At 39.8% G+C, this 24,318-nt stretch overlaps 2 protein-coding genes and 1 long non-coding RNA gene across 7 annotated transcripts in view; 1 reads left to right on the top strand and 2 right to left on the bottom strand.

Annotated features, from left to right (window-relative positions):
* Positions 1–24,318, bottom strand: part of LOC145439845 (microfibril-associated glycoprotein 4-like) — a 532,879-nt gene that overhangs the window by 62,582 nt on the left and 445,979 nt on the right. The gene's annotated exons all lie outside the window — the stretch shown is intronic.
* LOC145439354 (uncharacterized) lies at positions 1,804–23,740 on the top strand. Of its 4 annotated transcripts, none has more exons than XR_013915159.1 (3): positions 1,804–3,380; positions 4,177–4,269; positions 23,362–23,740. It is a non-coding gene; the product is annotated as an uncharacterized LOC145439354 (long non-coding RNA). The 4 variants fall into 4 exon arrangements; XR_013915162.1 differs by lacking the exon at positions 4,177–4,269 and adding an exon at positions 10,110–10,216 and having other exon boundaries at positions 23,362–23,739; XR_013915163.1 differs by lacking the exon at positions 23,362–23,740 and adding an exon at positions 9,783–10,085.
* LOC145439948 (uncharacterized) lies at positions 18,509–21,537 on the bottom strand. The gene is made up of 3 exons (XM_080317614.1): positions 20,493–21,537; positions 20,158–20,364; positions 18,509–19,833 (listed from the first exon to the last, which is right to left on the bottom strand). Exons 1-3 carry the CDS (start codon positions 21,535–21,537, stop codon positions 18,773–18,775), a joined length of 2,313 nt encoding a protein of 770 aa, XP_080173740.1. The 3' UTR covers positions 18,509–18,772.

Here is a 24,318-nt window from a genome sequence, read left to right as displayed (position 1 = left end):
TCTATGCGCCTTGCTTGATTGTGTTTAGTCATCGTGTAGATTTCAATCCGCGCTAGCCGTTTCCACAAAACTTGACTGTTGAAGTTTTAAGTCTGTGTCGGTCATAAACCTGGTTAAGCAGGCAGGGGTGCGGCAAGTCTGCATTTTTGTGAAAAATTCAGTCGAATCACTGAACTGATCATTGTATGAGCACTTGAGAACTTCTCTGCTGTGTCTAACTGTAGGTCGTGTAGGACATATTCTCTTTGGGGTTGAATTATCCACCGAAAATGCGTGTTTTCATCCACTTTATTGTTGTCCGTGTCTGTAAGGCTTCTTGGGTAGGCTTAGGCAATGTTGCATTGTTAAGTTTTTATGGATTTAACCCGGTTCGATCAAGTAAATTCACCTACTCATATAGTTTGAGCTTCAGTGACAAATAAGCATTCGTTGTATTAGTTCGCGTGCTACATCGACATGAATGAATAATAGCTGAGTCCGCAATATCATATTGTAATTCACATTTATCGCGCACTGCGGTACTCGTACTTTGGCTGAAATTTCACCCTGGCTACTATAGTGTAGGCTTACCATACGTCCTCTTTTAAGAGGATTTGTCCTCTTTTTTGACTTTTTTGAAAGTGTCCTCGGAGGACGCCCTTTTGTCCTCTTTTTTGAAAATTTAGGTCTGATATGCCGCAAATTAGCACAGAAGTGACGGTGAATTTAGCTGTGAGCGAAAAGATGACCTTTTTTTTTTTTATTTAGTCAACCGACCACAAAGTGGGAAAAATTCACCGGTTTTTGAGAATTCTACTCCGGTTTTGTATCTTGAAAATTTCTGAAAAAGTGTCCTCTTTTTGCATTTTCAAAATATGGTAAGCCTACTATAGTGTGACCGATGTATCTCAAGTGTGTGGCAAAAATACGACACATTATGAAGTTGCCACGATACTGGTTTATAATTTCTTTCATGCCACGTCAAATGCACAATTGTACGAATGTACATGGTACGTAGGCTATATGTACAAAACAGAGATATCTTGAAACTTCTAGATATCCCTGGTACAAAATATATCGGACCTATTCCGCACGGCATTAGTGTATAACCACAGTATAATGCAGGTCAAGGGTATTTAGAGCTGGGAATACTAGAAGGAGTTAAATTTCTGCCACAAAGTTACGTGAGCAGTACGCAATATGGGCATAGCCTTTACAAAGGTAAAGGCTATGATATGGGCGTAGCAAGAATTCAAATTAGAATGGGACACGAGGTTACGTCACGGAACAATCATTGAATTGGGCGAAAGAGGGACTAAATTGGGCAAAGTTTCCTGGTTATTTTCATATCTATATTGTTGTGTTATTCACTATTTGGTAGCTTTATGAATTGCACACTAAGCTTAACCGACAATTCGCATACAGCTTTCGGATCGCATCAATGGTTCGATCTATGAAGATAAATCTAGTACTGCAAGACTTTTTAAAGCTTATTATGATGCAATCTGCAGCTTCACAGCTATCAAATCCAAATTTCCGATAAATCAATTATAGTATACATACAAATATTCCGGAGATCCTTAACTTCAATATAGTTATTGCATCAGTTAGTCAATTGTCACATCATAATGGAACATACAAACCGTCGTCACCAGAACAGCTGCTGCTATGTTTCGCTACAGCTATGTTTCGTTATATGCCGTATTTCCGCTCTTACGAGACCAGACTGGCTATCGACTGACCGTATTAGTTGTCGTGAATCCGTGAAGAAAGCATCATTTCGAGATTGAAAATATCTGGATGGTTACATTTCGTATCGAGTTACATTTCGTATCGGTACTATAGTAGTAAAGAACATTTGTTCCGTTGAGTTTCCGGTACAGATCTGATTCCTGTTACTCAGTGTCGCAGCTGTACTGAACAGAATTATATGTAGCAAGTTGGAATTTTAAACGTACCGGTAGTGACGATACATTGAATTCACATACTTGTTGTATCACCAGTACGGATACCAATATCCAAGACACAGTAGCTCAATGGCTCTAATGGAGATACTGTTGACAGGTCCAGCATCAGCTATGATTATAAACTACGGTAATTTGGGTTTGAGCAACATCGTTTGTAAGTGCATTGAAAAAAAATCGATTCGATTGTCGTTATATTGATTACCAAAGCACATCACGACCTGTTTAAGTGTAAAGGGTAGCCTACCACTGACTATGCAGAGTTATGTTATAAGCCTATCACCCTGTCATTATCACTGAGCTATTATACACATTATATATTATGTTATGTTATGGTAGGAAGGTAAACATATTATCTATTCTACTTCAGACTTGCATGGGCAAAGATCGCAAATTTGGGGCTCTTGAAGAATGAAATTATCGATTTCTCCTCATGAGAAAACAAGTGTAACATACAAACAGCAAAGGGCTGAAGCATATGAAGCAATAGTTTCTGAGGTGAGCAATGGACATTTGATGAAAGCTTTCGATCCCCGTAAATTGGGGCCAGTAAATGTTAATGATATTATGACATGGGGATGGGTGAAAATATGACGATGCTATATTGCTATCACTATGAATATGAGAGACTTGACTAGGAACAGGCTTGTCTTATTGAACATATTTTGCAGTGGCCCCCTCAGACTATCTGCTAAGAGTATGTGACCCATCAACTAGACTACTTCTTTTGAAACTACTTCTCTGAGTTCTGTTCATATATTTATTTTAATTTGAAGCAGCTTGACATGGATTTGACATAGCCACTTCTATATGCTTGTCATTGAGTAGAAATTTACATCTATAGCTTGAGTAGCAATGCGCACTACTGCGGTCAACTCGGTGTGCAACAATGCACGGATTAGCTGGGTCTTCAATGTTTTGACCAATATGAAGAGGCAAACATAGCCTTGCCAAAGTTTATCAAACTGTCCTTTTGATCAATATAAACAAATCATAATATATGCACTTCTTGACTCATGATATGACATACACACGATCTGTGCATATGCACAAATCTGCTTTTTGTTAGATTCAAGGACTGATTGCTATTAGTAGCAGACTCTTACTATGTGAATGTGAAATCAAATATGTTGTTGGTCAGTAATATACTATGCGTAGGAGAGTTGCAAAATTGTATTTTAATTCGCTTATTTACAAGCATAAGGCAAGTCAAGGCTACAACATCAGTACACATTTCGGATGTCTTGGGCGTTTCGAATCCAATCCAAATTGTCAACTAAACGTTTACCGTATGCCTCATGTTTATTTTTTCAATTTTAGGATGCTGCTATACTAGCTAATATCAGGGAATTTCAACCAAATTGACGTCGCATTTAACGGTAGAAGCGTATGCTGCGAAACAGTAAAGGATCGTTATCAAACAGCTTATATTCCAAGGTAATCATTATCATCCAGCTAATTTGCTAATTTCGATGTATAAGACAAGTCAACGTTTTCTAATCAAGACACACTCAGACATGTATCTGTAGCGGGTTTGTAACCAAGTCACGAGGCTCCGAGTCAGAAGTCAATCTCACTTATATAGTTTTGACTCGAGTCAAGTCGAGTCATTTTCCTTCGACCACCAAGTCAAGTCCGATTCCAAGTCAGCGAACAGAGGGTCGAGTCTGAGTCATGGTATTATGATTCGAGTCCGAGTCCAAGTCATTGTGTTGACTGATCAGTTTCCAGTTGAAATCTTGTTAAATCCACTTTTTATAACTCTGTTTGGTGATATCGAATGGTTCGCATTTATAAATATACTAATTTTCCTCACTGATCGAATTTTTAAGTACCAGTACCAATAAGCGTAATCCAAATAGTGTGGTTACTTTACTATTCTCCGAAATTTCAATGAAATGTAGGTCTTGGCCGTCTGAATCTTGAGTCATATGACTTGGTTCGAGTCATGCGTAATGACTGGAGTCCAAGTCGAGTCAATACACTGATCGACTCGAGTCGAGTCATTTCCATATTTTGAGAAAATGCCTCGAGTCAAGTCGAGTCATCAGGAAATCGTGACTCGAGTCGGACTCGAGTCGAGTCAGTACAACCCTGATCTGTGATCCCTTTGAATCCATTCTGAAAGTCAATATTGCCTAAAGAGGAAACGTTTCAAACGTGTTTTGAATCAATATTAAATTCATATCGAAGTCCATGCATCTCTTTCTCTGATTTTCTCTAAATTTTAGAGACCGCATGCAGCAAGAGCAAGATTATATCACAGGAATTAACCAAGTTTGGGAGTATGATGCGAAAACTGAAAGACTTGTTATCAAGCCAGCAGGTATTACAACTTTGTTAACGACACCTGATGTCAACTTTCGTAGTCGCATATATGAGGTAAACCAAAGCAGAGATGGTCAAAGTTACTAGCGTTGCTACTCAAGTCGATGTAGAAATACCGCCGTCAATTTATACTCGATTACAAGTAGATGCAACAGTTCCCAATACAAGTCAAAACTACGTCAAGTGGAAGTACGATACAAAATGTCGGAATAATAGTCAAGTATGGTAAGCAGTTTTTCGGAAGTTTCTACTTTGAAAATTGCTATATGAATCTTCGCGACTAATACAAAATTACTAATGCCATATGACCCTACTAATAGGAAGAATCTTCAAAAATATATTCAGTTATTCCTGATACAGGTGGTGTTGCCAGACTTGGACAACTAGATATTCTAATCTATCTAATTATACTAATTGAAGCTATTCTAATTTGTGAAATGTTTCTATGCTCTAATTCTAATTCTAATCGAATTCATGAAATCTTTCTATGGTCTAATTTTAATTCTAATCTAATGTCTGGTTTTTCTGAAAATGCTACAGGAGAACTATAGTGCGAAACAAGCCAAGCTTGCTGTACACTAGGGGTGTTAAAAATGACTTTTTATTCACAAATTCTACTGGCTACTTGATATAATTGTTAGATTACCGAGTTGAAGCTTGCACACCAAATTTGGTTCGATTCCAACCAACAGCCGCATTGCTACAGGAGAAGAAAGTTTTTTGTTTATTATTTCAAAATGAGTAAAAAACATTCAAAATTTTCTGTTCACTCATGAAATTGTAAGGTTGTCTATAGAAACGATGCCCATTTTTTTTTGTATGTGCCCGACGTGGGCGTTTATTTCTAAAAAGACTTATTGCAATACAAGATATTTCAAATATACATGGTCATAAGAACAGTTGTGAAATGACAATAAAATATCATCGGCACAATATAAATTCATTCCTTCGCAGGTTCACTTCTGCTTCATCGTCTTCTTCGTCATCATCATCACTCGGGTCGTCGTCATCAGATTCATCATCGGCCGAGTCCTCTCCTTCAGATTCGTCGTCGTCGGGATCATCTCCAGCCGGGTCGTCGTCAGGATCATTTCCAGCTCGCGTCTCGTTTTCTCGATCGGACTCGGGTCCGTCTTCGCTTCCATCAAGGTAAGTTTGGATGCGCGTTATCCATTCGTCGGCCTTTTCCTTCAAGGAGATCATCTCTCTCGATTGAATTCTTCTTTTGATTTTCTTCAATATTTTCTTCGTCATGTTTAGTGTCCAGCTTTCTGTTTCATTCTGCCATTTGTTTTCGATGTCCAGTTTTTGTTTTGTTTTTAAAATTTTCCTTTTGAATTTTGTGATCGTCAGCAGTTTTAGGCTGCTACCGTTGTCTTTATTTTAAAGGATCTGTTCTTCTTTCAGTTTCCCTATTTTCAGGATTCTTGCAACCTTGCTTAAAACCCGAGTCGACACCTGGCATTTTGCAAAAACATGCTTGACATTATCTGTCGCATGTCTGCAAAATTTGCATTCGTACTTCTCTCTTTTCGCCTGACCTGGCGACAAGAGGTTTCTTTTCTCCTTTCTTTCTCCAAAGTTATATGCGTTCATCGCAATTCTGTAGTTGTTAACTTTTTCTTTGTTCGTTAGTTTTGGTTCCGCATTTCTGTAAGCGTTGTTGACTTTGTACCATTTATTCTTGTTTTCCACTTCTAATGCGTTCTCGAATTGTTTGTTTACTTCTTTGTATATCAATTTGAAGTTTGCTTCTTCCCACTTTTCTTGATTCCAGTTTATTTTTTGCTGTGATTCTATCAGCTTTTCCCACTCTTTCGCTGGCTTGTCTGCATGTGGGATACTGTTTGAATAGATTCCTTCATTGAATCTTTTTATTTTTGTGCTGATTTGATATATTGCTTCATTCTCCCAAAGTTCGCTCGGTCTTTTTATTTTTGCCAGCCTGCTGATTTTCATTAAATCAGAGGTGGTTATTTTGGAACTTGGGTAGGGGACATCTAGTCCTCCTTCATACTTGGATTTTATCAGTGTTTTGCGACTGATCGTTTCCATTTTCTCAGGTACTATCAAGAATCTGAAAAACATCCTTTCTATTTCCCTGATTATTGTTTTCTGCGGTTGAAAGATCCTGGCAGTGTACAAGAGTTGTGTTACTGCAAGACTGTTAAGTATAAGGATCTTCCCTACCCACGTCAGGCTTCTTCCTTCGTAGTTTTTAAGGATTCTTCTTATTTTATCTTTTTTCTCGTTCCACATCTCATTTACGTTATTTACTCCATATTTGTAGCCTAATATTTTAACTCGTGTTTTAATGATATTTTTGTATTTACTTTTCTCTAATTCTTCCTTCGCTTCAGCCGTTACAGGGAGAATTTGCGTCTTTTCTTCGTTGATCTTTTGCCCTGTGGCATTAGAGAATCTCCCAAATTCTCTCATCAGTTCATCTATAGAATCTGATGATTTAACTATCGCAGTTACATCATCTGCATAGTTCTGTATTTTGGTTTCGTTTTGACCCCATTTTAACCCTTTTATTCTTGGGTTTTTATTTATCTTCCTGGTCAGTGGCTCTCCACACAACGTGTACAAGCTCATACTGAGCGGACAGCCCTGCCTTATCCCTCTCTTAATCACAATCTCCTCTTACGCTTTACCGTTAATTTCTATTCTCGTTATTGCTCCTTCGTATAGTTTTTTGATGAGTGTGCTGATGTTATCTCCCAACTCTAGTTTGTCTAATACGCTGAACATGAAGCTGTGATCCACCATGTCGAATGCTTTACGCTGATCGATGCTCACTGTGTGTATCTTTCCTTTCTTTCTTTTCGCTATGTCAATGCTAGTTTTTATATTTAGGGCTGCGTCAAATATCGATCTATTTTTTACGGCACATTTTTGCTCTTGTGATATGACCTCTGGCAATATGTTGTTTAGTCTTTGCGTAATAATTTTTGTCAAAATTTTGTAGTCCGAATTCAATAGGGTTACCGGTCTGTAATTCTTGATTTGTTTTGGGTTCCCTTTTTTATAAAGTAGTTTAGCTATGCCTACGTGCCACGATTCGCATGTTTGACCATCCCTCAGGGCTCCATTAAGAGTTGCTAGCAATTCATTTTTTATTACATTCCAGAACGACTTATAAAATTCGTAGGGAAGCCCATCTGAGCCTGGCGTGCTTCCGTTACTCATATTTCTAATCGTTTGGTGCAACTCTTCTAGCGTAATTTCCGAGTTAAGTTTTTCTCTATCTCCACTATTTATCTCGCTCTCATTCATAGTTTCTATGAATTTCGCTCTATCCTCCTCTCTATCCTCCCCTATTACTTCGTGCTTTTTGCTCCATAGTTCTCTATAGAACAACGTCGCTTCTTCAATTATGTCTTCTTTTCCTATTAGCGACTTTCCTTCCTCACTAATTAGTTCCTCTATTCTTGTTGATTTCTGTCTTAGCTTGATCTTATCGAAGAAGTACCTCGTGGGTTTTTCTCCTTGTTCAAGGTCTAGGATTTTGGCTTTTCTACATTCTTGCAGAATTCTATTTTCCTCTCTTTCCCTAATCTTTTTTTGCACTGATGCATATTCCTGTTCAGTTTTTGTTTCCCTCAGTTGTTTTTCTAGGTCTCTGTTTATACGTTTTTCAATGTAAACTTGTTTTTTAGCGTGTTTATTACATATTTTTTTGTATTCTATCTTCATTGCGTCCCACCACTCCGCAACATTGTCAAATGTGTCTATTTGCTCTACGTAGATCTCGTGGGCTTGTTTGATGCTCTCCCTTAGCACTTTGTGCTGTAGGTGTTCGGCGTTTAGTTTCCAAAAACCTTTGCCCCATTTCTGTCTTTGGAGGTCTCGGATTTCAATGGCGCACATATGATTATGGTCTGAGATTGCGTTCGTTACATATTTGAAGCTTCTTATATTCTGCTGAATGGTACTTGAGATGTATATGGCGTCTATGCGCCTTGCTTGATTGTGTTTAGTCATCGTGTAGATTTCTTTGTCCGGATTCCTGGTTCTATATACGTCGATTATTTTGTTAATTTCAGTGTATCTTTTCCAAATTTTCTCTGCTGGTTTTAATTTGAAGTTCGTTTTGTTTTTCACGTCTTTGATCGATGTTATGATATTCAAGTCTCCACAGAGTGTTGAGTTATCATTCCATTTCTCATCTAGCTTTGCGGTTAATTCTTTAAAGAAGTCGGTTTGTAACTTTCCTATATTAGCTGGCGCATATACGTTCCATATAGTTATCTTCTCAAGATTTTCTTCTGATGCTATTTCGAGTTTTTGTACTGTGTGGCATCAGTATTTCATGCTTCAGTGTATATTTATTCTCGTTCGCTATCTCATTTTTAACCAGTATCATGGTTCCTAAGAAATATAGTGCTGGGGAGTCATCTTGGTTCGTCCACTTTTCTTCTTTATCTAGTGAATTGTTATAGGCTCTATAGTTGTGTTTGTTCATCAAGTTCTCTATTTTCTTTGTATCGACTCTATGAACTTCTTGTAGAGCTATTACGTCGAAACTTCTCTTGCTTAATATCTGTTTTGGTTCTGATTTCTTCCTAGTTATGCCATTTATGTTGAAGGATAACAATTTTATATTTAGTATTTTGTTGAATGTATTTGTTGGAGGAAGTTTACTCTTATGGAGTCATTTTGGATTGTAGAAGTTTCCTGGCTTTCCGTTGTTTTTTCTGCCTTTTGCTCATTCTTCTCTTCTTTTTCTTCGCTGGGGTTCCTTTCTGATCATATTCAGTAGGATTTTCATCTTCTGACAGCGTCTGCTGTTCATTAGCACTTTCATCTGTGTGCTCCTCTGAGTTCTCTATTTGGCTGTCGACCATGATTATCTCAGTCTGTACGTTTGCTAGGTCAATGTCATATTCTTGTTCTTGATCTGAATCTGGGCCGTCACTCGATAGTACCAGACCCAGTTCCATTTGTTTTGCACTTTCCCAGCTTGTTCTGACTTCTGTGTTTAGGTCTGCGATGCCCACCAAATTTGGCTCGATTCAAACCAGCCGAAGCGGAATTATTGATGTCGAAAGATTCAGATTTGAACAAAATAGTATTTACGGTGGGCACAACTATAATAAATAATTAAAGAATTGGTCACCGTAAATACTATTTTATTCAAATCCAAAATTTTACGACGGCAATAACTCCGCCAAATGGGTTGAGCATTGTTTCTATAGACAACCTAACAATTTAATGGGGTGAACAGAAAATCTCAATTTATTTTTTATTCATTTTCATATACGGTAATAATTAAAAAAAACTTTCTTCTCCTGTAGCAATGCGGCTACTGGTTGGTATCGAACCAAATTTGGTGTGCAGGCTTGAATTGGGTAACCTAACAATTTTATCAAGTAGCCAGTACGATTTGAGAAAAATATTCATTTTTGAAGACCCCTAGTACACATATCAGATGACTTGGGAGTTTAGAATCTAATCTAAATTGTCAACTAAACGTTTATACCTCATGGTTACTTTTTTCAATTTTAGGATGCTACGATACAAGATCATGTCAGGGCATTTCAACCAAGTCGACGTCACATTGAACTGTAAAACCGTATTCTGCGAAACAGTGATGGATCGTTATCAAACAGCACATATTGCAAGCTAATCATTAGCATCCAGCTAATTTGCTAATTTCCATGTATAAAGCAAGTCAAGGTTTTCTAATCAGACCTGTATCTGCGGTCGCTTTGAATCTATTCTGAAAGTCAATATTGCACAACTAGGAAACGTTTCGTGTTTTGGATTAATACCAAGTAGTTAAATATAAATCAAGTCCATGCATCTCTTTTTCTGATTTTCTTCAAATTTTAGGATGCTGCTTAAAGACTGCATGCTGCAAGAGCAAGATTATATCACAGGAACTAACCGAGTTTACGAGTATGCTACGCCAACTGAAAGACTCGTTATCAAGCCAGCAGGTATGACAACTTTGTAACGACAACTGATGTCAACTTTCGTAGTCGCATATATGAAGTAAACCGAAGCAGAGATGGTCAGAGTTACTAGCGTTGCTACTCAAGTCGCAGTAGAAATACCGCCGTCAATTTATACTCGATTACAAGTAGATGCAACAGTTCCCAATACAAGTCAAAACTACGTCAAGTGGAAGTAGAATACGAAATGTCGGAAAAATAGTCAAGTATGGTAAGCAGTTTTTCGGAAGTTTCTACTTTGAAAATTGCGATATGAATCTTCGCGACTAATATAAAATTACTAATGGCATATGACACTACTAACAGCAACAATCTTCAAAAATATATTCAGTTATTCCTGATACAGGTGGTGTTGCTAGACTTGGACAACTAGATATTCTAGTTGTCTAATTATACTAATTGAAGCTATTCTAATTTGTGAATTGTTTCTATGCTCTAATTCTAATTCTAATCGAATTCATGAAATCTTTCTATGGTCTACGGTAATTTTAATTCTAATCTAATGTCTGGTTTTCCTGAAAAGGCTACAGGAGAACTGTATAGTGCGAAACGAGCCAAACTTGCGGTGCAGTAGGGGAGTTCAAAAGTGACTTTTTATTCTCAAATTCTACTCGCTACTTGATAAAATTGTTAGGTTACCTAATTGAAGCTTGCACACTAAATTTGGTTTGATTCGAACCAGCAGCCGCATTGCTACAGGAGAAGAAAGTTTTTTAAAATTTATTATATAAAAATGAGTCAAAATTTTCTGTTCACCCATGAAATTGTTTGGTTGTCTATAAACGATGCCCATTTTTTTTTTTTATACGGCTCCCCGTATCCGCCGGCGTTCGGCAGCCCTCTCGTATGTGTAGGGCTGTCTCGCGCTCGAGGTCTTGATTACACTTTTTTTTATTTTTTTATATATATATATTTTCCAACTTAGGTGATTAAATGGTTCAACTTGATAAAACGGTTTCTCTCATTCTTTTTAGCTTCTCTATTTTACTGCTATACTCGTGTTTTACTCCCCCCACTGTAATCTCAATGGTTTTACTTTTAAAAATTTCTACAGAATTTATAGGTATCCGTCAGTTTTTGCGATAATTTCGCTGATGTCTTCATTTTCTGGTACTCTTTTCATTCTGGTAATGAATTTTTCCAGGATCTTTCTTCCAAGTTTTTCCTCTCCTGCTTTTCTATTATCAATATCTAGAGCGATTTTGAATTTTATCACAACCTTCTTTAATATGGATAGTATTATCCACATTAATTTCGCCGTTTTATGGTTGTAGAGTATGTTATTTTCGTTTATTGTTATTCCGAGCGCTCTTTCAACATGGATTTTAATTTCGTTTGTATATTTACATTCTGTTAGTATGTGTACATTCTGTTAGTATGTGTCTTATGTCATCTTTTTCGTTATTGCAAAATTTGCAATTAAGATTGAGCGGTTTATTATCTTTGTCATGGGTCAAGTTTCTGCTTTTCCGTTTTGCCCCAAATATGAATCCTTCGTGGACTACTTTGTAGTTTATAATTATTTCCTCGTTGGTTATTACTTTATGTCCCATATGTTTCGATTGCCAAATTTTATTCCAGTTGATTTCGTCTCCGTTTTTTGTTTTAATATTTGGATTGTTTTCTTTCAGTTTCTTGACTTCTTTGTATAGCGTTTTGTGAGATGCGACTTCCCATTCATCGTTTGTGAGTTTTATTTTTTTTGGTAATTCCAGGTTTTCCACCCAGTTTTTGGGTGTCGGGAATTTATGCGGCTCAGAGTTATTATAGAGCACGGGGTTAATTTGTTTCAATTTTGTGCCGATTTCGTATATGGCATGTTGATGCCATATCTCCTTCGGTTGATCCAATTTTTTCAGCGCGACAATTTTTTCAAGTTCACACGCTTTGAACTTTGATTCCACGTCCGGCATTGCGACCCCCCCTCTCTTTTTTTCTGCAATAAGCGTTCGTCTGGCTATTGCTTCCATCTTTTGGGGGTGCCATAAGAAGTTGTAATATAGCTTTTCTAGCTCTTTTTTTATTTCTCTGGGTGCTGTTATTACCCTCGCATTATATATGATCTGGCTTGATGCCAGGGAGTTCAGGATCGTAAGCTTTCCTACCCATGTCAGTTTTCTATCACGGTAGCCATATAGTGTTCGTTTGATTTTCGCAATTTTCTCGCTCCAGGTTTCTTCAATCTGATTTTTTCCATAGTGTTGACCTAATATTTTTATGCTTCGTTTTTTCTTATTATCGTAAATCGGGTTTCGGCTCGAATACTTATTCTGGTTGATATGCAAGATTTCGGTTTTTTCCGCATTTAGTTTCTGTCCTGTTGCTCTTTCGAATTTGTTGAATTCCTGGAATATGCGGCCAATGTCTTTTTCGTTGGTAAGGAAGCAAGTTATGTCATCGGCATATTGTTGGATTTTTATGGTGGCTTTTCCGATTCTGAAGGGTTGGATTGTTTCGTTATTCGTTATTTTCCTGGCTAGGGGGTCACAACTAATGGCGTAGAGCGCCATGCTCAGAGGACACCCCTGCCGTATCCCTCTACCCAGTTTTATGGGGTGTGTCATTGCGCCATTTACCAGAATTCTACTCGATGCGGTGTTATAGATGTGTTTAATCAGCCGCATTAATGTTTCCGGCATATGATAACTTTCAAGAATTTTGAAAAGGTATTCATGATTTAGCAGGTCAAAAGCTTTTTCCTGATCTAAGTTGACTATCAGGAGTTCCTTCTTTTTCTCTTTCGCGTATTCTGTTGCAGCTTGCGTGTTTCGTAAAATATCCGTGATTTGACGATCTTTTTTATTGCACATTTGTGTTTCAAGAATGAGGTTGGGTAGTATTGGTTTTAGTCTATTAGCAATCAGTCCGGTGAGTATTTTGTAGTCTGTGTTTAGTAAAGTAATAGGTCGCCAATTTTTTCAATTCTGTGGGTTGGCCTTTTTTGTAAATTATCGTCGTTATTCCCGTTTTCCAGGTGCTACATAATCCACCGAAAAGGTAGGCATTGTTTATTACCTCACATAAATCATGTTTTATCATATTCCAGTATTGCAGGTAGAATTCCTTAGATAGTCCGTCAGACCCTGGCGACTTGTCATTGTCCATTTGGTTGAGGATATTTTTAATCTCGTTTTCGTCTACCTGACATTCTAGCAGTTTTTTTTCTTCCTCTGTGATTTCTAGTCCTTCTACTTCTTTCAGGTAGTCTTTCTGGACATGAGTCTGTGCCTGGTGTGATTTGGCCCACAGTTTAGTGTAGAAATTTTCGACTGCTTCTAACGTTTCAGCTTTGTTCTTGGTTGCTGTTCCAGAAGGTGCTACCACACTGGTTAGCGCAACCTTCTCTTTCCTCTGTTTTAGCTTCTGATAGAAGTACCTAGTTGGCTTTTCGTTCTCTTCTATGTCTCTGATTTTGTGGAGTTTACATTGGCGTGTGAATTTTTCTTGCTCAATGCTTTTGAGCTCTTTAGCTAGCTCGTATACGTCTCCTTTTGTATCATCTTTATTCTGGAGTTCTACGATTTGTTTTTGTAGCGACTCAATTCTTTGTCCTTCGGCTGCTTTTTTCTTGTAGCCGTATCTCTTTATTTGGACCTTCATTTGGTTTTTAAGGAAGTCCCAGTAATGGTACACGTCATCGAAGAGGTGTTTTTGCTCGGTGCATCTCTTGTGCATTTTTTTGAGCTCCGTTGTTAGTTCTGCTTCTATGAAGAGTCTGGAGTCGCTTCTCCAGTATCTGAAGAGCTTCTTGGAGGTACAGAACTTCAATATACAATTAAATAGTATATTCATATTGAAATGAACCCGAATATTTTCGGCTGACACTCGTCAGGGGTAATCGTCAGCAACTAGTAGAGAAATGGAAAGAACATTGTATATCAACAATCGTATCACAAAATATGACGTCACCAGCATGATAATTATCGAGACGACCGATTTCGAATCGTAGGTCGAGGCCGTTCACAATTCCATTTGTGTGCCTTGGAATCAACTTTTATCAAAATACACCAACCAAAACTCTGTCAACAAAAGGAGTTCGTGTATCACCTGAAAATAGTACATTGAACGCTCTCTCATTCGAAATTTCATGCTGGTGACGTCATATTTTGTGATACGATTGTTGATATACAATGTTCTTTCCAATTCTCTACTAGTTGCTGACGATTACCCCTGACGAGTGTCAGCCGAAAATATTCGGGTTCATTTCAATATGAATATACTATTTAATTCTCCAGTATCCGTATCCCCATCTTATATGCTCTGGCTTCTTCAGTTTGATCGTGGTTAGGAAGACGTGATCGGATATTGGGTTCATTTTATACGTGCAGGTTTGGACTCTTGATAGAAGGTCTTCAGACGCGTATATTTTGTCTACCCGTCTAGACTGTCTCGTCTTGATTACGCTGTATAATCTTCTGTGTGGATTACGCCAGCGCCAGACGTCTCGGACTTTGTGTATTCCGGTGAGGTCTTTCCAAACTTTTGCAGCTGGTGTAATTTTAAAATTTTCGTTGTATTTGGCGTCTATTGGGTATTCTACGATGTTAAAATCTCCACATACGACGGTGTTGTTTGGGTCTATAGCTAGCCTACTTCTGTCGCAAGGAGCTTAAATCCGTTTGGACCTTTCCTACATCTGAAGGACCGTATACATTCCATACTTTTATGGCTTGTTCTGTTTCTTTGTCCTTGATTATTATCTGTTGCAGTCTGTCATCTTTGATAATTCTGTTTTCTATGGTGTGTCGTTGTTCGACACTATTTTTTACAAGCACTCCTGTGCCTCTAAAGTATAATTTTTTGTTGCTTTCCTGGTCTGTCCAGATTGTGTTTATGTCTATATGGTTTGCGTAGTATTTTATCTGGCTTTGGTGGGCCCATCTGTCGATCTTTTTTTTATTAGTCCTATGGGTTTCCTGGATGCAGATTATGTCCCAGTCTTTTTCTAGTCTAAGAAAGTTCTTGAAATTATGCCAATGGGCTTGTAGGCCGTTTACGTTAAGGGAAAGTATTTTCAGATCCATTTGGTCGGGTAAAGTGGGATGATGGATCGTCCGTTACGTGCTATAACTTCAGCTTTTTTTCGATGAAAGAAGTTTTCTCCTATTCTTATTTTGTGTGTTAATACTTTGTGGGCTTCCCTCATCACGACTTCTTTTGATGGGCGAGCACGTTAGGTGGACCAGTTCCTTGGCTGTTATAATGGAGGAGGGTTCAAATATCCTCCGTAATCCCGGTATTTTGGGCTACTGGTTTCCCAGGCGTTTTAGCTGGCGAGTCTTTCTCCATTACGAAGAGGTCTTCCTCAACATCAGTTTGTTCTGCCTCACTTTCTGAGATTGTGTTTGGATCGGAATCGTTCATTCCTGTGTTGATTTTTTTGTGTTCGTTTGTTCCTCTCATTTCTGCATTTGCTTCTTCTTGTTCTTCTTGTGTGAGCTGTCCCTCTTCTGTTTGTTCTTCTATTTGCTTGTTCTCGTCGGTTATTTTCTCGCCCTGATTTATCTGAGGCGTTTGATTCGGAATCTGTTTTGTTTCGCTTCCAAGTTGTTGTTGTTGTTCCTCTGCAGACAATTGATTGATACTTTCTGGGGTGATGGTCAATTCTTCCGATCTCACTTCATTTTCCTCTGGTTGAGTTTCTACTGTGCTATATTTTACCTCCGTTTGGTTATTTTGAGGACACTGGTCTCTAACGTGTCCATATTGCTTGCAGATGTAGCAAGCCGTTTGGTTGGGGCAGTTTCTGGCTGCGTGCCCTTCTTTCAGGCATTTAAAGCATTGGGCTTGGTCTTCTCCCGGCGGGAAGAAGACCTTGCATGGAGCTTTCCCCAGATAGACAAAGGGTGGAATTTGTCGCGGTACGTAGTTTTCGATGTCTATTTGTCTGTAGCCATTGTGGATGGTAGTTCCATCATGATTGATCATTCTAACTTCTTTTATTGTACCGCAGTTGTATTGTCTAATCTTTTGGATTACTTCATCTTGCTCTACCTCCGTCGGTACTGCTCTTATGTTAATCCTGGCTACAGGCATTCTTGGTTTGTCAATGTACATTCTTCCATTTTCAAGCGGGATTCCTCCTTCTGCGATTTTCAAGAATGTTTCTCTGATTATGTCGATAGGCGAGCCATTATAGAATGTTAAGTTATATGTATTCCAGCCTATCTGGTAGATCGAGAAGATGTATTCTTTGTACAGCTTCATCTCTGGGTGTGTAATGATTGCGTCGATAACATCAGTTTTCTTCGTGTTGTTGGGTACAATGATGTCAAGCGATCTAGGTCGCAAGCCATAGGTTATTCGTTCCGGTCGTGCGTTAATTTGCTGTGTTGGTACATTTGTTGATGCAGACGTGTTTGCAATGGCCTGTGCATAGGCCATTGTAGTTCCGTGTTGTTTCACTGCGTTATTTGAATGTGTCTATGCCCGCGGGTTTTTGATTTGAGCGCAGATGTACTCCGAAGGACAGCTCAGAGGCGGTCAAAAGACGCGTTTCGAAAGACAACACTGTAGTATCCCAAAGCTGTCTATAGTGGTTGGTTTACAGCGCTTCTATTGCTGTTTGGAAGCCGTTGTAGGTCTGGTAACACAGTTGCAATCTCGCCTAAAAGTGACGTTTGGAGATGCGATACTTTGTATCAAGAGGCTGTCTAGAAAGTTGTCTGGCGAGATTTGTGAGAGGCTGGGAGTGAAAACTAAAGTCTCCGTCTGAAAGAGGTTTCTGCAAGTCGAGAAGATGAAGGCTGGTAAAGACACGCTGGAGAGGCAGAAGACTCGAAATCCAGTGAGAAAGAGAGGCAGCGAGAAATAGAGGAGAACAGAGGAAGCTGCTACTTATCCTAGGCTTAGTGACTGTTGCTTCACCGGCGAAGATACGGCTCAGCAAGCAGTCACTAACAATGAAGAGATAATTGCCTAGTGCGTAGGTTTATAGTAGCTAAGTTAAGTACTATTTACGGTGGCTAGCAAAGGCAAGACACGAATCTGAATACAACCAAATACTCTCTCTCGCGAAACATAGTTTCTATAGACATCCTAACAATTTAATGGGGTGAACAGAAAATTTTAAATCTTTTTTCATTCATTTTCACATAATAAATAAAAAAACTTTCTTCTCCTGTAGCAATGCGGCTACTGGTTGGAATCAAACCAAATTTGGTGTGCAGGCTTCAATTAGATAACCTAACAATTTTATAAAGTAGCCAGTAGAATTTTAAAGAAAAAGTCATTTTGAACACCCCTACTGTACAGTGTACACAGTGATTCCCAACCGCGGCCCCCAGTTAGCCTTCTTGCGGCCCTCACAGAAATATTGAGAAATCGATTTATGAAAAAAAAAATTATATTTATAAAATACTCTTGCTTGGCTTGGAGTCTGGAGTTTTCAATTAGGATTGCAGGAAAGTTGTGAGTAGACTGCTAAGATTACCTCACTGCTGTTTCAATGCAATGTGCCTAACTTTCCAGTTAAACGAGTATAGGTATAGATATAGGTATTGACAGGACCGTAACTGCCGCACCCCAAGTCCCTCAATAGAAGGGAGTGAGCTCGAAGGGGGCCCAAAATTATTTAGTGAATTAGCATAAATTATAGAGTATTTTATGAAGTTTTGTGCAACTTTTTCGAAGATTTTTCGCGCTGCGCGCGATTTCAAGTTTCCAAGTATCTCAATTATATAAAATATACGCAAGATTTATAGATGTGGGCATATCGGCGTTGGCCATTATCACGCCACGACGCACAAAGACATATAAAGTTTTAGGCCATGTAACATGCGACTCCAAGAAGTGTGCCAGAACGATCGGCAGCGAGAAAACCTTGGCCTAAAAGGAATGCCCTTACGCTGACCGAAAACTTCGTTATGTATGTTCAAAATTCATATAGGTATAATTGACCATAGTCGCCTAAATGACTGGCGCCGAATGTTCCTGTCTTGGCAATCTGAACGTCACGAGACAAATAGGCTACCATTCCCGCAGGGAAGAATTATATGCCAGTGAAGAACTACCAATTTGAAAACGTGTGCATCTTTTAGTTTAGTATGTTTGGGCGATTTTATATTTCTTGATATAGCAGACTGGAGGTCACGAAATAACAAATAACATCATGCAACGAAGTCGTACCAACGGGTCCGCCCGTCCGAATATTTTTAACTATTATTTACGGGCCCTACAGTTTCCAAAACATCTCACTCTACTCTACCGGTAAATCTGATTACGTGAGCAGAGAGGACAAGTAATTGATAGCAATATATATGCAACTCCCGATCTTATTGTGATGACCTTTATTTCACAGAGTAACCAAGGCTTTTATTAACTGAAAACGAGCACTATACGCAACACAGCTAGGCCAGCAACTATAAGGTACCAAGAAATGACAAATTAGGAGCGAGACAATATATAGAGGAAAAGACAGGTAATCAAGTAATAATTGGTTTAACTAAATATAAAGGACGAGACAATCGCGCACAAGAATTCACCACAATCTCCCCGCCCGAAAGGAAATCGTACAATACGTACAAGGAATTGGCAATTGACTCAATATCGAAAACGATCGGGGGCTTTACGGATTCTGGTAGACCGACGTAAAGGCGGACTATCATTATCTTCAGCCGTCTGCGGGCTGTCTTGGTCCGATACGACTTCTGGAGCAGTAGGTGAGTTACGCTGATCACAAGGATCGGTGTCGTCAAGTTCAACATGTTCCGCAGCGGCTCTTGACTCGATGTCATATCGGTTCTTCGGATAGGGCGCTAAATCTTTCACCGAAACTCTCGATTCCGTACCATTGCGATAACGGACGGAGGCATACTTCGAATTTGCATCCAGCAAATCCACGGGCTCACACAAGGGTTCATCCTTGCTTCTGACGTGCTTGCGTAGCAGAACAGTATCACTTTGAAGCAACCAATCTGGTAAAGATTGCCCGAACGTAGATTTACGAGGGAATGCGAAAAACCTTTCGTGCGGAGTAACATTAGTTGCAGTGCACAGCAATGAACGCACAGAATGAAGAGCATCGGGAAGTACCATCTCCCAGTCATCTTCGCGCATATTCTGAGAGGCCAGTTGAAGCTTGACAGTTCTCCATATCGTTTGGTTCACTCTTTCGCACTGAGAGTTTCCCGTCGGGTGATAAGGCGTTGAATGACTGCTCGCAATCCCCCTCTTCACAAGGAAGGTCTTCACCTCTCTGGAAAGAAACGACATCCCCCGGTCACTATGGATATAGTTAGGAGCGCCGACAAGTGAGAACAACTGAGACAATCGATTGATTACCGTTCTCGAAGACATGTCCCTACACGGGTAGGCAAACGGAAAACGACTGAACTCGTCAATGATTATCAAAAGATACTTATTTCTGCCAGCAACGGGGCCTTTGAAATCCACACTCAGTCGCTCCATTGGTTTCGTAGCTTTAATCAACGAGCACTCCTCCGCCGGCCGAAAATAACGAGGCTTGATTCTGGCACACTCCATGCACGATCGGCATTCGGCTTTAACGTCATCAATCGAAAAGGGCAGATTTTTAGCCCTGACGAAATGCATAAGCCTCCGAACTCCCGGGTGTCCTAAATTAACATGTGCCTCCCGCAATGCTGAAATAGAATGAACCGAAAATATCCTTGATATAGTATCAGCAGCAAAATTCTGTATTCCAGGACGATGTTCAATTTCATAATCGAATGCACTTAGTTCAAGTTTCCACAGTAGAAGCTTTGTGTTTTTAATTTTACTCTTATGACATTTCTTGAAAATGAAGGACAGAGCCTTTTGGTCAGTAACCAACTTGAACCTTTTACCGTGAAGCAGATATCCCCATCTGCGTAAACCTTCTATGATAGCTGCAGCTTCCTTCTCAACGGCCGGATAGTTCTGTTCCGTCTTATTGAGCGTTCTAGACGCGAACGCGACCGGCCTACCTTTCTGGCTCAAAACAGCAGCGACAGCAGAGTTTGATGCGTCGCACTCCACAACAAACGGCGAATCATCACATATGTATCCAAGACTGGCTTCCAGCAAACCATCTTTGAGCTTCCGAAAAGCGTTCGACGCCTCCTGCCCCAGTGGATACCCTCTATTTTCTGAATTCTCGGAATCTCGTAGGTTTTTGCGGCGGCGAGGTTGCACTGTCCGACATAGAGTGTATCACGAGGTCCATTAAATTTAAATATCACCTCTTTATGCTGTTCTAGAAACTCGTGTCCCAAGATAACATCGGCGCATAGATTAGAAACGACACCAAAATGAACGTTACGGTATACGCTTCCGGAAATGTTTATGGACACCGCTACGGAGCCACGCATTTTGGTTACTGCATCTTTTGATGCCAGCCCAACGGTGACATCGCATGGTGTAATCGACAACTTCAGCCGCAACGCCACCTGATAATCTATGTAGTTCTCGGCGGCCCCCGAATCCAATAGCGCATCCAAGTCATTGCCTTCCAAACCAATCGTAATAATTGCACCTTTTAACGAGCTCGGAATCCCAGCCAGAAGCGACGCCACACGTCGGCGGTCCGAATCCTTAATAGGTTCGTCGGAATAAAGCGAATCGCAGTATTTCTTGAAATGCCCGATCTTCCCACATCCAAAGCATTCAGCATCCTTCGCGGGACATAGACTCTTGCGAAAAACATGACGAGTGCCACAATAACAGCATTTCTTCTGGTATTTACGAGTCTTCGAGGTTGAAGCAGCAATGGCAGACGGATCTGGTTTGGTATCGAGTCCGTTGTCATTAGCGCTATCCGCACATACAGATACCTTGGCGACCGATGCCAACGGCTGCTGGTAGTTTTCAGAGAACTTCTGTGCTTTTTCAAGAGTATCAGCAACTTGGGTGGCCTTCTGCAGTGTGAGGTCCTCATACTCTAGCAACCTTTGTCGTATACTTGAAGAGCGCAATCCGGTGATCATTGCATTCATCACGGACTCCTCCTTGTACTGTGCTGCCGAAATGTCCTTGAATTCGCATTGCTTAGCCAGGGCATGGAGACTCTGAACGTACTCAGATATGGTCTCCGATGGCTGCTGATTCCTTGTGGCTAACTCATGGCGCGCATAGACAAGATTCTTCTTTTTCACATACAAGCCCTCAAGAAGTTTCATCGCATCCGTAAAGGTCGATTCTTCCTCAACCAGCGAAAAAGATTCAGCCGACAAGTACCCTGCCATTATACTGAACCTATCGATCTCTGGGTCACCATCTCTTCTAGCAGCATCGACGGACGTGAGATACGCCTTTATCATGCGCATCCAGTGCTTGAACTCCTGACCAGCATCATCATCCCTCGGCATAGCCTTTAACACGGGAACGCGAATGAGCGTCTGGTTCGACGCCGTAGTAGATCTTTTCAGTTAATAAAATTGTGATGACCTTTATTTCACAGAGTAACCAAGGCTTTTATTAACTGAAAACGAGCACTATACGCAACACAGCTAGGCCAGCAACTATAAGGTACCAAGAAATGACAAATTAGGAGCGAGACAATATATAGAGGAAAAGACAGGTAATCAAGTAATAATTGGTTTAACTAAATATAAAGGACGAGACAATCGCGCACAAGAATTCACCACACTTAATGACCTATTTTATTTTGAATTATCAAAAACTTTCGCGCTCCACGCTGGCTCACTGAACGGGGATCCTGATTTTGTGGCAGAAGCGAACAACGGCACGGGGGGGGGGGGGGGTGTGGGGTCGGTTTGTCACCCTATGGGATCTCAAGACCTAAGTGTTTTGGGGGGCCTGACGGAGTGCTGTTTCGTTCCTGCCAACGGGTATACGCCCGAAGATGTTTCATTATGATTAAGTGGTCCTACCTTTTCAAACAAAACTCACTCGGCTCAACTGGTCAATCTGATTACGTGAGCAGAGAGAGGATAAAAATTGATATCAATATATATGCAATTCCCGATTATATTGTCCGATTCAATCATGAATTATAGAAACTTTTCGCGCGATTAGTCGAGAGAAGCTGCCTAAAACGGACACCCGATTTAGATGCTAAATAGCGGTAAACAGCCATCTAGCCTGAGGGGGTCTGGGGGCTTTGAAGATCTGTTTATCACCCTATAGGGGGCACAGGAGAAACGTTTTTTTGGGGAGGCTGACGAAGTGCTGTTACGGCCCTGGGTATTGGCAACTAATTGACGGATAGATGTGCAACAAGTGACTCACGATTGAATACGCCGAGATGCGTACTGCTTAGCCGGCAAAAAGCAGTATAATTGGTAGTCCTATAGCTCGCGACCCAAGCGTCCGAATAATATGATATGTCGGTGTTTATCAAAAGCAAGTGTCGCACTGACTCCAAAAATATGAATTGAAATCTCGGCAGGGCAATAAAACTTCTCCGAAATAGCCAGCAAAGGTTCATTGATCTGAACAACGGGAGCGCGGCAACACAATGGTCAATGGCGTCAAGCGAATGATCGGAACAATGCCAATTTTCATATTTTGGTGACTATTTTGGGTTCCTTTCATTGCCTTGGGATTTGTGCGGCCCCGGCCGTACTCTGAAATTCTAAATTTGGCCCTGCCACCGAAAAAGGTTTGGAACCACTGTACAGACATTTGCTATTCTCATGCTCATAAGATGAACTATGATTTGATAATAACGGAGTTTGATTCAACTTTTCGCGATTTCAGTAATTCTAATTCTAATCTAATTTGAAAAAACTGTTAGCTAGAATTATAATTTTAATCTAATTTCCAACTGTAGCTATAATTTTAATTCTACTCTAATTCGAAAAGAAACTTGTAGTTGTAATTTAATTCCAATCCAATTTGGAAAAAGGGAACGTTTTGTAGTTGTCCAAGTTTGCCTGTTACATGCGGTTTTCATGAAAACTATCCATAAATTTCCATCTTGTCGATGCCTAATTGCCCACACATACAGTGATCGTGTGTGAACATGTTTCCTATAGCGGTAAGTTCACCCTATCGGACTACAGTCTGTGCTGCAATGCCTTAGCAAGTGTAACATCTGATTTTTTGTAAGTACTTTGTGAAAATATATATACTTTGTAATGGCTTCTATTTTTGTGGTCTTTCATTAAGTTATGCATGTTAGCATATGTGCCTGTTAATTGGGTTGTGAATATGCATTTTGATTTCAGGATGATGCCACAAGTTCTTGCTGAAGATAGTGACTCAGCGTTCGCCGTACAAGAGTGTTTTGCGGAGACCTGGAGGAGGCGACTTCCCAATATTACATGGGCAATGTTCTTCGAGCGGTATTTTCAGTGAATTTTTTTCTCCGTCGCCGGGATCTCTGTTTCTGTTATTTCACGAAATATGTTTCCATTTTATGTTATTCTGGTTCAATTGATATCGAATATATGCAATCAAGAAAGTTTATTTGCAATAGCGTGCCATTTGGAAGAAAATGCAGGATTTTAAGTAGGGTGTATATATTGAAATTACGCCCCAATCAATTCTAATGGCTAGGGTGAGATATCCGATATACACCGCAAGGAATAGGGTGGATTCTGGCCATACACACCGGCAGGGTTACGTAAGTTCTGTTTTCGTGTACCACCTTTAGGGGGGTGTATAACCACTCTTTTCGCTAAGAGTGTAGGGGAGATGTGGTACCGATGGATCAAAAATTGCAAAATGATCTCTGGCCTTCAAATCTTCACCCGAGAATAGAAGATCTTTTGCTGTCTCATTACTTCGATACAAGCTTTACCTATCGCGGACATTTACATGAATATCCGCCTTCTCAAAAAATATTTATAAACGTTTAAAATTTGTTGCTCGAACGTGTCATCGGTCCCCACCCGGTGGGTCCAAAGGCACACGACCATGGGACCTATGAGACATACGCTCAAAAACTCAAATTTGTCAAGTTGTTTTGTTGTGCACTATAAGCTAAGCTACAGCAAGCCAATGAATAATGTTTCGTCGCGACCTTCAAGAATAAAATAGATTATATCAACTGAAATGTTGGCATAAAATCATGTTTTGATTTATGACTAAACTTACAAAATTAATGCCACATGCATATTACCCGAAAATCGACCTTTTGACTTTCAAATACCTCGTAATAGCGATAAAATACCACAGGTACC

The sequence above is a fragment of the Botryllus schlosseri genome, chromosome 5 (assembly GCF_051294905.1).
Source record: "Botryllus schlosseri isolate E-star chromosome 5, Bs_hap1, whole genome shotgun sequence".
Taxonomy (NCBI): Eukaryota; Metazoa; Chordata; class Ascidiacea; order Stolidobranchia; family Styelidae; genus Botryllus; species Botryllus schlosseri.
Note: the sequence above shows the minus strand (reverse complement) of the source record. Positions and strands in the feature narration are given on the sequence as shown.